The sequence below is a fragment of the Cheilinus undulatus genome, linkage group 9 (genome assembly GCF_018320785.1).
Source record: "Cheilinus undulatus linkage group 9, ASM1832078v1, whole genome shotgun sequence".
In the NCBI taxonomy this organism is placed as follows: Eukaryota; Metazoa; Chordata; class Actinopteri; order Labriformes; family Labridae; genus Cheilinus; species Cheilinus undulatus.
This window is the reverse complement of record NC_054873.1, coordinates 4,553,553-4,567,010: the sequence shown is the minus strand read 5'-3', so window position 1 is coordinate 4,567,010 and position 13,458 is coordinate 4,553,553. Positions and strand designations below refer to the sequence as shown.

Below are 13,458 nucleotides of genomic sequence, written 5' to 3'. Positions count from 1 at the left end.
TGTGTTTGTGGTGATGTCAGTGTTTGGTGTCTTGTCTGATGTCCAAAAAGCTCTATTTTGGTCTCATCAGACCAAAGAACTTTCTTCCTCTTGACCATGGAGTCTCCCACATGCCGTCTGGTGAACTCTAGTCCAGACTGAATCTGAGTTTTCTTCAACAGTGTCTTTCTCTTTGCCACTCTCCCATAAAGCTCTGACAGGTGAAGAACCCGGCCAACAGCTGTTGTCTGCAGAGTCTCTCCCATCTTCAGAGTAGTCATAGGTGTCTTGGTGGCCTCTCTCACTAGTCTCCTTCTTGCATGCTCACTCAGTTTGTGAGGACGGTCTGATCTGGGCAGATTTATACATGTGACATAAAGTATTAATTTCATTGACAAAAACTATGACTAAAACTATTCATTGACAGCCTTTTTTCCATGACAAAAACTAGACTAAAACTAACAAAAATAGATCTGTGATGACTAAAACTGACAAAAACAAAGTTTAGTTTTTGTCAGTTTTAGGGACATCTGTTGCCATATTCCTTCATTTCTTCATGACAGATTTAACTGAACTCTGGGGGATGGTCTGTATCCATCCTCTGACTTGTACTTTTCAAAAACCTTTTCTCTGATTTTCTAAGAGTGTTCTTGTGTCTTCATGGTGTAATGGTAGTCAGGAATACTGATAAACTGGTGACCGGACCTTCCAGCGACAGGTGTCTATACTTGAGACATAAAAAATGGTGCATCCCAAATTCAAGCAATAACATTTTACTTTTGACTAAAAATACTCCCTATAACATTAAAATAATAAAATGCACATTAATTTATGTATGGCTTTGCAAGTTGGTCTAGTAGCATGTAGCCTGTACCAACTTGCAAAGCCATACTTTCTTAAAGTGGTATGAGCCTTTTAACTTTTTAATGCTAATACTGTGCAGAGGTCAACTGAACTGAACTGTTTGACATTAAATGTATCTCTGTGTGATGCAGAAAAGTTGGGAGGACAGAAAATAAAGAAAAAGAGGAAGGAAGACTAAACTGACTTTCATCTGACAACAAGACTCTGGATAGCTGATCAGTGATTTGGACTTCATCACGCCTCAGCAGCTCCACGTGCTCCTCGCCACACCATCCTGATGCAGTAATCAGTGCAAAATGAGCCCTGTCCAAGAATTTAACTCATAAAAAGGCTTGGATTTAAGTCCTTTAATGGAGGGGTTCTCAACCTTTTCAGCCCATGACCCCAAAATAAAGGTACCAGAGACCAGGGACCCCCACTGTACCTGAATGTGGCTAAACAAAGCCGTGCACATTCAAGAATAGTCATGTGGAGACGAGGCCGCCCATTAGGGGGAAAAGATGGGAGAGCTTTCTGGGGCCCAGCAAAATCATGGTCCATTGTAAGCTGTGGTATTTTATATTTAACCTAAATAGTAACCATTTGTATCAAAGAAACAAATAAAATTTCAATTCATGTGTGAAGTAAGTAGCCTTCTTAAAAATGTAAATCTTTTAGGTTGAAACAGAATTAAAATACATTAAAATAGCTAAAGAAAATGGAGGGAAAGGTGGTGAAATTGAATTTGAAAAGAAGCAGAAATGGTTTAGAAGTGCCAATAATCAGACGAAATTGGCAAAAAAAGGTAAAAATTGGTTAATGGGACTGGGGATAGAAAATTAGCCACCGTGCTATAATCCCATGTATTTACATGCAAATGTTCATTAATACATATTGTCCCATTAAAAAAAAAATCTTAAATCTCAAATCTTAAAGTGGCAAAAAAGGGCATATTAAGTGGCAAAGGGGGATTAAAAAGTTGCTTAAATGGTATTAAAATGGCAAAAATAGGTGTAAATTTGGTGAAATGGGATGAAAAATTGATATAAACTGGCAAAAAAAGGTTAGCTGAGGCAGAAATAGGCAGAAATGTGTTAGACTGGCAAAAATGGGCATAACAAATGGTCAAATGTGGTGTAAAAAGTGGTAAAGAGGGGTTAATATTGCCAGTCATGGGTCAACAGACCCAACAATAGATTGAGAAGGGCAGACAAAAAAGTTGTGGAAAGGGTTTACATTTGACAAAATTTGGTTTTAAGTGATAAAAATGTGTTAAAATTGGAGGGAAAAAGTGATGTAAACGGTTAAAAATTTGGCAAACTTGGTGTAAAGTGGCAACAGTGTAAATTAAAAAATATTCTTAGCTTTTTTAAGGCATCTGGAAACCCCCCTCTCAGTGTCTCACGACCCCCAATGGGGTCCTGACCCCAACTTTGGGAACTCCTGCTTTAATGTGCAATGGATGTTTAATGGAATTAAAGTAGGGAAAATATTAACATTTATGTATTTGCAAAACAATCAAACAAAAATGAAAACAAAAACAGAAAAAAATCCTGTTAACTCTATTATGTTTGAAGCCAGCTCTGTCGTCTCTTATGCAGACACTAACTGGAGTAAGAGCGTTGATAACATTACTGGAATAAAATATGCAAAACATAACAGCAGTGATGGAATGCATTCTGTATCAGTGGCTAACCATGAAATAATGTTAAACATCAGCTAGACAGAAGCAAAACCAGTGTGATATTTTAGGAATGTAAATATGGAACCCTCAAATATACCAGTTTGGATTTAAACACATTAAAATGATCCTGTGAGTATGTAACTGTAGACCTAACACTAAGACGTTTATATTATTTACCTTCCAAGTTTTATAATTTAATCACTAAGTGTTCTAAAATCATTCTGCAGTTCTATCTAAAGTTTAATAAACAAAATATAAACTCCAATAAAGTTTCAGTTTCAGTCAGAGCAAATATTTTTAGGGTTTGTTTGCCCTCTTGTGGTGAAAGTGGGTATTACATCATTACCACATCTCAGTACTAAAACAACAGTTCATGTACATTAATCCATCTATTTTATTCCTCCCACTGCACAGAGTCTTTTTGTTTTGGGGATTTTCATGCCTTTAAATAAAATGAAGGAAAGTGGAAAGAGTCAGAAACAGGAAATACAAAGAAGGAAGGACCTGCAGGAAAGCAGCAGGCTGGAGTTGAACCGTCTGCTGACACAGGGTACAACCTTGGTGTTTGGCCATCTGCATCCTAAGATGTTTTTCTGAGGAAAGCTAAGGTCATTTAAGCTTGTTATATTGTGCAATTCCACTGTTACCGCAGTAGAAAATAAAAAAACAAAGATATTAGGGCTTTTTGTGCGTCATTTTAGCAACCTTAAAACCATCAAACCATCAAACTTAAAGGGAATGAAAGAGGTTAATAATGCAGATTTATGTAAACATTCCTCTGTTGTGTGTGGTGTAAAGGTTAAGAGAAAAACATTTTGTTTATGGCTGCTGATATAAAGATGAAGATGTAATTATTAGCCCCCCTGTGAAAATGCCTTTTTTTAAAGTATGTCCCTGCTGTTACAGAGCAAGGAATTCTTCATGGAGCTTTTCCAAACACTGTAGTTTTATTTTGGATGCTAACAAGTGGAGGGCTTTTAAGGGTTAAAATGATAACTGTTGGACTTTAAAAAGGACCTGGTCTTGGCTGTGGAAATGCTCTGAAATCCTCAAAAGGTTCCTGCTCCTTGGGAAAACTCCTCCTGTGGAAATGTGGCTTTAGTTCTTCCTCATTCTGGTCTCTTCTACGTCTACAGGAGGAAAAAGGTAAATGTGACAACAGAAAACAAGAACCTTTTGACTACATTTTCAGGATTCTCTACAAACGTCCATGTCTTCACTCTCAGGAATTAGCAAGGAAGGGTTGCAGCTTGTTTTTAAAGATAAATTTGTAAAGCATCTCCTGTACTAGAATCTGTCTCCATCCATTATCCTCTGCTTGTATGGGGTCTGGTTGCAGACGTGGGGTTGTGATGTTTTCCAGCTCCTCCTGGAGGATCCTGAGGCGTTCCCAAACTAGATGGGATGTACATAATCCCTACAGAGAGTTCTAGGTCTCCACCCAGTTGGACAAGCCAAATTAAAGTTTGAATTGTTAAAAGCAAATCCACTTCTTGTCTGAAAAGAAAAGCTGCAATTCTTTTTAATAAAGTAGAGCTTTAACCCTGAAGAATTAGTGAAAATTATATTTCTTTATTTGAAAATAAGCTCTATAAGCTGGTTAGGAAACAGCAGAGTTTTGTACGGTCACAGTAAAATTGGATGAACATTTATCGAACATAACAGGTTTAAATAAAGCACAAATCACATGAGAAACTAAACAAAATTTGGGAAAACCAGGTGAAGAGTTCATATTTCCTAGTGATCTTTGACCTCCAGGTGTTTCAGGCTGCATTTGAGTTTGTGCAAGAGGAGGAGGAGGCTTTGGTGAAGGTGGTCTGACAGATCTGAAAGCACGTTTGGTTTTCTCCTCCACTGTCCTTCGTCTGGTACGCTGTCAGACACAAATCCAACCATGGACGCTCACCTGAAGACACAAACACACCTGAGGCAAGAGCTGCACATGTACAAAAAATTTCACATCAAATTCAACACTTTCAAGACCTTTTCAAGACCCTCTCAATACACAAAGATTACATCTTCTTTCTAACCACTCAACACTGGTGGTGTGCATGTTTTTGTGCAGAAAATGTGACAACATAGTCAAAAAATTGAGATCCTAGCAGTGCTAACATGAACAGACTCTGTGCTTTTATTAAATGAAGTAAAAGTGTCACAATAAAGCTGCTTTATATTTGCAACATCCTGAAAATGTTAGCAAGTATCACCCCAGCCACCCAACCTTTCCCTCCAACCACTTCTTGCATTTACGTGTTCAAAACTATTCTATAAACAAAAACAGAAAATATGGCCTACAAAATTTAAGACCTGAGGTCTTGCATTCAAGACCTTTTAAAAGCATTTTGCTAAATTGATTTATCAACTTTTAATAGTTTTTAAAGCCCTGCAGACCCCCTGAAAGATCCACACATTATCAGAGAGTCTGCAGAATCACACATTGCTTCTTTGTAGGGCTATTCAAACACTGAATGAGTCAAGTTGTAGCCTAGGTAAACCCACATAAATTTTACAGGAAGGAAACACACCTGAACTATTCAAGGAAACAGAGAAAATGGATTTTTGACATGTATTAACCACCAGCAGAGCTTTATAACCAAAGCGCTAAAAGACTTTCCCTCATCTTCAACCTTAGTGACTTTAAAACACTTACCAGTGCTGCCCCCTGGTGGGCAGAGGTAGTCCATCATCTGCCGGATGCTGTTCTGAGCCTCCTGATTGGCTGCTGCATCCTCTGCTGACACACCAAAGAACAACTCCTGATAAAAAAAAAGACAAAACTCATCATTAGAAGAAAACATTCAAATCAACTCTGTTAATGGAGCCAAGAGCAAACCCTGCATCTTCCCTAAACTTGCTATTAAAATGTTTAATACAGATTTAATTCAAATTATAAGTGGGGTCATTTTACGACCCCATTTCTAGAAAAGTTGGGGCGCTGTGTACAATGTAAATAGAAACAGAATAGTAGTATTGTCAAATCTCATGGATCCATATTTAATAACAGTAGAACATAAAAACATATCACCAGATGTTGAAACTGAGACATTTTTCTATTTCATGAAAATATGAGCTCATTTTGAATATGATAGCAGCAACACGTCTAAAAAAAAGTAGGGACAGGGCCATGTTTACCATCCCCTCTTCTTTTAACAACAGTTTTTAAACATCTAGGAAGTGAGGAGACATGTTGCTAGAGTTTTGGGAGAGGACTGTTGCCTCATTCTTCTCTGGTGTAGGTTTCTAACTGCCTAACAGTCCTGGAATCTTCTGCCTAAATTTGGTGTTTTACGATGCTCAACATGTTTTCTTTTGGTGAAAGGTCTAGACTGCAGGCAGACCAGTTCAGGACTCGGACTCTTCTACTGTGAAGCCATGCTGTTGTGATGGATGTGGTATGTGGTTTAGCATCGTCTTGCTGAAATAGTTGAGGCCTTTCCTGAAAGAGACATTGTCTGGATGGGAGCAAATGTCGCTCTAAAACCTCTCTCTACTTTTCAGCATTGATAGTTCCTTTCCAGATATGTAAGCTGCCCATGCCATAGGCACTAATGCAACCCCATACCATCAGGAATGCAAACCCTACTAAGGATAACACGCTGGATGTTCCCTCTTCTCTTTAGTCCTCTTCTTTAGTCAGGACATGGTGTTCTGAAAATAATTTCAAATTTTGATTTTTCTGACCACAGAACAGTTTTCCATACTGCCTCACTCCACGTTAAATGAGCTTTGGTCCAGAGAAGACAGTGGCATTTCTGGATCCTGTTCACATATGGCTTCTCCTCTCCATGGTCCAACTTTAACTGTCATTTGTGGATGGTACGGCCAACAGACAATGATTTCTGTAAGTGTTCCCGAGCCCATGCAGTGATTTCTGTACAGAATCATGCCTGTTTTTAATGCAGTACTGCCGAAGGGCCCCAAGATCACGAGTATCCAATATTGCACTTGTCCATTGCACACAGAGATTTCTCCAGATTGTCTGGATATTCTGATGATATTGGGTCAATTTTGTGTTGTCTCTGCCCTTACTTTGGGTTTAATTGCTTTGTTCTTGCTGCTACATGTGTCAAAGCACTTTGCGAACCCTTGTTTTTAAAAGTGCTATTCAAATAAATTTACTGTTATTATTATTGTTATTATTAGTAGTATTATGTTGACTGATTATTAAGGACAATGTTTTACAGATAATCTGTAAAATTAATTCATCAAAAAGTGCACCACCTTGGCTCCTCTGCAAGGTGCGTCTTTTCCTCTAGCTTTTTTTTCATTCTCTAAAATCTCACTAAATGCCCTGAATACAACACATTCTGATTGGCTGTATATCACATGAGTACCAGCCAATCAACTCCTACACTTGAGTGCAACTGGCACAGTAAGTGTATGACATCACTTCCTGTTTTCCTGCTTGCTGTGTTGCTTTCTGACGTTTCTCATGCAGACAGACCTTGGGCTAAATTGTTTAATTTCCTCATATTTTGATCATGCAGTTTTACTTTTACAATATAAACTACATTATGTGCATCATAATAAATGCCTCGGTTCTATGTATTAGTTATCAGTGTCATGAAAACTAATAATAGGTATCGGTCCAGAAAAACAGTATCGGTGAACCCTTAGTGTAATGCATAGTAGACTGTGGAATATTCAAAGTCTTTGCAATTTTACATTGAGGAACATTTTTCTGAAAATGGTAAAATTCCTCAGTTTCAACATCTGTTATGTTTTTTTATGTTGTGTATGTTTTTTTATGTATGCACATTTGTCTTTTATATGCTTTTAGATCTGCAGGAAGCATGCAAGTTCAGGGCATTTGTGCATTGATGCTAAGTTGAATACAGCAGCTGCCACCTCCACTCCCCACACAGAGGCAAAGCTCGTGCTTCATTTAGGTTTAAAACAAAAAGGTCCAGGATGTTCTCCTTTAAAGCAGATTGTAATCTGAAACTCACAGCGTCCTTCCACAGGAAGACGTCCAGCGTGTCTGTGTTGTCCTGAAGCTTAAACTTCATCAGTAAGACGAACTGAAGCAGCTGAATGCCAAGAGCTGTAGAGACATTTATGTTTTATTCATATTCATATTATTCATTTGGCTCTTATGGCTGCAAGAGACTTGAGATTGGCCATGACCGGAGATACTCTGGATCTTTGCAACCTGCTGCTTAGAGAGAAAGAGAAAGAAGGCTGGCATAGAAATCAGCGTGAAAGAGTCAGCTTTACACCTGAATAAAACCACATGAGAAATCAACTTATAAACTGATCAGATGTTTAGTAGAAGAAAGACTGCTGTCGTCACTGCTGCAGTTTTATAACTCTCCTCCGTGCTGAAATCAAGGACGTTCTAATGAAAGGCTGCAGCTATTTTCTTATCTATTGACATTAAACACAGACTCAGTGCATGAGGAAGCACTCCAAAGATACTTAACTGACAAGAAAAGAAAACAGCAGAGAAAACTTCACAAAGATGAAACAGCGGTGCTCAGAAGGAAGAAGGATTTTACTCAACAAAGTGATTAGATTCTGTTTCTGCTTTTGTTTTCTTCCACAGCTTAATTTATTACACTTTAAGCTGCTTAAACGGGCAGAACAAGCTGAAACAAAACAGAGTTGTTGGTTCTCGTGGGTCATCTGATTTCTTCTGATAGTTCTGGGATTAAAACCAAGCTCTGTCTAACCTTCAGCAATGATTTTCTCATCGATCGGCTCCACTCCCACAGCACATGGTTCTCTCACTGTAGCCTCGGAGCACTGCGGACACCTGAAACATAAACCAAAGGATCATCATTAAAGAGAATTGGCCATAAAGGACTGTCTCAGTACTCTCAAACAGATTCTGTCTTTAAGAAGAGGTGGGAGACATCCTGGACAGGTCAGTCAGTCACAGGGCTGACATATAAAGACAACCAATCACAATCCTACTCACACCTACAGGCAATTTAGAGTCACCTAGTAATCTAACAAACCTGTCTATGGTACAGATCTCTAGGAGAAAGCTGTTGTACCTGGAGAAAAGCCACACATGCACAGGGAGAACGTCCAAGGTCCAAGAACCTTCTTGCTGTGAGGCAACAGCATTAACCTCTGCTCCACAGAGGCCATACCGTATGCCTCATTTGGTGCAGGGGTTAACACTCTTTCCCACAAATCGTCAAATATTTGACTATTTGGGGTCACCCCTAACAGTGATAGACCCGTTTGATAGAAATAAATATGCTTTTAATTCCTTTTTTTGCTTTCTTCAAAATCACCAGATTACCTTGCAGAACGAGGGAGTTTCTAGTCAAACTGTGTTAGTTTTGGCATCTATTTCAAATGTAGTCTTAGTCTTAAGATCAACATGCCGTTTAATCCTAGTCACATTTTAGTCACCTTTATAGTTTTAGTCCCCCGTGGAAGGGGCGGAGGTGGAGGTAGTCAGCTAGTAAAATGAAACTGGACTGGTCAGTTAACGCCGACTACCTGTAGAAGACAGGACGGAACAGGATCTGCTTCCTGAGGAGGATGACCTTCTTTATCGTCTGCAAGGAAACTCCTGCTCCAGAAAAAGCTTTGTTTCTTCTATTTACTATTAATGGCCGCTTTATAATCCTACTCCACTTATTCTTATAAATTAGTAGTGAACCACTAATGAAAATCCCAGCACAAAGTCAGAATTTAGGACTTTTACCTACAAAATGGATCTACAGTTTTACTTTGCGGAGGAGGCTCTGCTCAGTAGATGCTCTCTGGGTTAGACAAGCAGCATGCTTTGGCTTTCCAGGGAGTGCATGACTGAATCCCCCATATGGATAGATACATTTATGATGATAATGAACACAATAAAATTAGTTCAAAAGCAATTAATCCATAGTAGCGTGAATCTAGATATGTGGGTGCAACAAGCTTTATGCTATGAAGGAGAAGGCTGGGGTGGAGGAGGTAAAGCCTTGCCAGCAGCAGCAGCAGCAGCAGCAGCAGCTGGCGCATGCAGGGAAGTAAGAAGTCTGTTGTATTTAAAAGGAACACTGTGTTGACTAGGGATGGGGATCGTTAATTTTTATCGATACTGATTCCCTTATTGATACTGCTTATTGATCTGAGTCCCTATCGATACCAGTATCGATACTTTTCTATAGTTTGGTGGAAAAACTAATTGGAGACGAATATTTACACTTGAGTGGTCTTAGCTGAGTAGTGCTTGAGTTAAAAAGCTATAATTCAGTCTCTCACATCTATTTTACATCCCTCAAATATAAACACATTCTTCATATGCACAACTGTATTATTAAGGTTTCTCGTCCAAAACTAAATTTTCCCATTTTTATGTGGCATTTGAACATATCATAATATTTCGACTACAGTTGTCTAATTTACTGAGGTTACCTGAACATATCAAATTTTGTCTTTAGCTCATAAAGTTCGCTAATCAACTTTAATTCTGCCGATTCCACCGCGGATTTCTACACTGGTTTAATATTGTTAACAAACAGGACTGTCTCAAAGTTCTGGAGCACTTTTCAAGCATTTTTTGTGCAGCTGAAGAAGAAAACTGTCCTGAAGCAGCTGAAGTGAGGAATATGAGAGCCTGTTACTCCCAGTGCAGGCAGAGATGAGTGCATACGTCTCTCAGGTGGCGTCTTTTTTCCTTAAGCTGACAGTTTAAGGTACATTTTGGTCTAATGTGATGCACAACACTTCTAGTTTATGCTCCCCTTGAAAGAACTGGTATATGTTTTAACAACAGTTATATCTTAAAATTACGTTACGTCGCAGAGCCTGGGAGACTCAATAGCAGTATCGCTAAGCTAAAATGTTACTGATTTCGGGTATTTCAAAAACACAGAACCGGGTCCTTATGGACCTGGGTTTCGATCCCCATCCCTAGTGTTGACAGAGAGAGCTGTGATTGGCTGTGAGAGCTGGGAGAGAATAATTGGGATCAGCTGGGTGCATGACTACTGTGCCCTGCATAAATTAACGCTAGGCCTCATTATAAAGACAACAACCAATGGTCTACTGTTCCTGCTCTGTGGGCCAGCGCTTAGTCGAAAAAAAAAAAAAACATAAATAAATCCTACTGGCCCCAAAGTAAGTCAGCCCATTGAGACAATGCCTGGAATGCCAGACTACCAGTCCAGCCCTGCTTCTAACTAACAGGATTACCTTTTAAATTATTGCTTTGACAGTATTTGTCTGCAAGTGTGATGTTTTGTAGTCTTTTGTGTTAAAGAGGCAGAAAGCAGCTTTTAAGTCTGTGCTCACCGTTTAAATGAGTAAAATGACAACAGCAGAGCTAAAAGCTAGCAGAATTAGTAAGCATTTGAAGTTTTCACATTGTGGTTTTGACTATGCCTGATTTTCTGTATTTGTTTTTTAAAAAATGCATTATGAAATTTGTGCTTTATTGCAGTTTTATAATAGAAATCCACTATGATTCTTCACTTAATGTTTACATTTGAACTTTCTAGACTACACTTGTTTTCTAACTGTGTAGCTCTTAACATCAGGAACTTGAGGACAGCGTGCAGCTCATCTCTGACCCGTAGTATCTCCTCCTGCCTCTGAACAGGAAAGGTGCCGACAGGTCAAGCAGAGTCAGGTCGCCTCCTGATGACATCACGGGGACTATGTTCTGATAGGTGGATGCTAGGTGACACGTTTCCTCCAAAGTTGAACCTGCAACATCAGAATGTTTACTAATGGGTGTCTGATTTTTGGACCTACTTCGTGTAGTGTCTGCAAATTCAGTCTAAGCTATTTCTTTTCAAATATTTCCTCATTTTGAGTTAAAAAATGAAAGAAAAGACAAAACAGAGGAGATTTTTTACCCCTAAGGAAGATGAGCTTGTTGGATTTCCCCTCGGACATGAGCTGGGTGGAGAGGTAAACATTTAGAGCTCGAGGAGCTGAACCTCCGGGGATGTCAATCTGCCCTGAGAGCGCCCACAGCGGAGGACTGCAGGACTCAGAGTCTTTAGATGCCTCTGAAAAGAGACCAGCGACCAGCTCATCATCTGGAACCTCCTGCCTGAAATCACAGACAGAACTTTTTAATTATAGGCACTTTTTCTGAAAATATCAACCTCACTATGTGTGCATGATGACGATGCAATGCAAACTGATATCTAAGCCTACATGGTTTTACACTTGCTGCAGTAAAGTTTCAGAGCTTGGTGGAGTCTGTGGGGCTCGTAGGATCTCAGCTGGACACTGATGTGGTTGAATCGACCTGGTTTAGACTGCTTCAGCAGGGACAACGTCACAGGCTGAGTGTTGTGACTACATCTTCTCTCTGAAACACACAGCAAACACAAAAACAGACACAAGTAGAGTGAGTCTTCTAGGCTTTAAGAGACAAACTTCAATAGAACTTAAAGGAGAAAATAAAACTGGGATTCTTCAAGAAACTTAAAGGAGGGGAAAAAGTGTTTACTTCCTAAAAAAAGGCAATTTAAAAACAGTTCTCAAACTCTAAATCTTCAGTGTGTTTTTATTATTAGAAAAATGTGGATAGTTTAACCTCAGCAGTCATGCAGAGCTGCTGGAGTGTGCTGTGTTTCCTACCTGTGCAGCTCTCCACAAGGACAGGATCTAAATCACAACAGGAGAAATTATTAAGGACTAGAACAGGTAGGAAACAATAAAATACAAATAAAGGAACACAGGCCAATAAAATAACTCCCCAACTGCTGCAAAGATCCGTCTTCTTGCTAATGTGCTGAAGTTTCCAAACAACAGCTAATGCCTCCTACAGACTGTGCACTTTAAGCAATCTTATAAGTTTCTGGCATGCTACAAGGTGCAACATGAATCTCAAGACATCAAGTTTAATGTGGGCAGATTCAGATATTAAGGATGACCATCTCACAATGTGACTGCTGCTATGACCTACGTTGACTCACCAGCCAACAGGAATGCAGCAAAAAATGACCCAATAAACATGACGCTGGCACCATAACAAACATGTTAGCCTTAAAATGGAGATGGTGCCAAAACACAGAGGTTTGTTGGATTCCAACAAGGAGGAAAATCTTGATCTCATATTTTTTCTAAGCATATGAATGCTACAATCACAACAGCTTTATTGTTGCTTTGCTTCATTATCTACCCCGGCACTAGTGGTGTAGATGGATGACGTTTATGTCTTGCATACTGGTGTGCGTTCTAGCCTGTGATTCAGTGGCATTAGAGATTCATGTAGCATAGTGTAGCATTCCAGGAACTTTTAAGACTGGTAAAAACGCACAGTTCCACCAAAGATATCTCCACGATTGGTCATCTCTTGTCTGGAACAGCCCAAAATCTCACATTGTAGACCAGGCTTAAGAGAAGGAAAGACCAGCGTAGGCCTCCATCCTGTGCTGATAAGGGCGTGTACAGCTGAAACATGTTGGCATGTTTTCACAAAGACTTTTAAAGAATAATCTCTTGAATGCCTCAGACTATTCAGGCTGTTTTAAAACAGACTGCTCTGTTTGCTGTGTGACATACTGGGTCACTGGAAAAATCATGTGACATTTTTCCTGCATTATGAGCATCAGACTTGCGATTACTAAATATTTTGTGCACAATTTTCACAATCGCACGCCTGTTTTCGGGCCTTGCTTAACCCTTTAAAATCTACCATTGTGCAAGTCCACCAGGACATATTCTTACATTTTTACATACTGTAGTGCAATTTTTGGGAGTATTTTTATTTGCTTTACATCAATATAACGGATATACCCCAAGTTTTAATAATATGTACTTATGTCTTAACTACTACAATAAATTGCTTAAAAGTGCAATAAACCTAAAAGCAATGAAAATCTTTTTTTTTTCCACATATATTTAAAAATACAGAAATTGCATAGCTGTATCCCTCAAATTTATAAATGTAAAAAAGTAACACAATATCCCTTGGAACCACAGGAAATTTATTTGGAGTCTGTACATAACTTGCTTTTTGAGATATAGTCAATTTTGTAACTTGTAAA

The 13,458-nt window shown here is 39.0% G+C and overlaps 1 protein-coding gene across 3 annotated transcripts in view; it reads right to left on the bottom strand.

Moving 5' to 3' along the window:
• Window positions 1-4,062: 4,062 nt before the first annotated feature.
• The window catches only part of pot1 (protection of telomeres 1 homolog), a 140,242-nt gene continuing 130,846 nt past the window's right edge, over window positions 4,063-13,458 (bottom strand). For all 3 annotated transcript variants that reach the window (XM_041794630.1, XM_041794628.1, XM_041794631.1), the window contains 8 exons: window positions 12,047-12,073; window positions 11,618-11,774; window positions 11,311-11,510; window positions 11,023-11,158; window positions 8,179-8,261; window positions 7,456-7,550; window positions 5,157-5,262; window positions 4,063-4,412 (listed from right to left, as the gene is read on the bottom strand). In XM_041794630.1, the coding sequence (XP_041650564.1) occupies window positions 4,270-4,412; window positions 5,157-5,262; window positions 7,456-7,550; window positions 8,179-8,261; window positions 11,023-11,158; window positions 11,311-11,510; window positions 11,618-11,774; window positions 12,047-12,073 (947 nt within the window). In that variant the 3' untranslated portion in view covers window positions 4,063-4,269. The remainder of the gene's footprint in view (window positions 4,413-5,156; window positions 5,263-7,455; window positions 7,551-8,178; window positions 8,262-11,022; window positions 11,159-11,310; window positions 11,511-11,617; window positions 11,775-12,046; window positions 12,074-13,458) is intronic.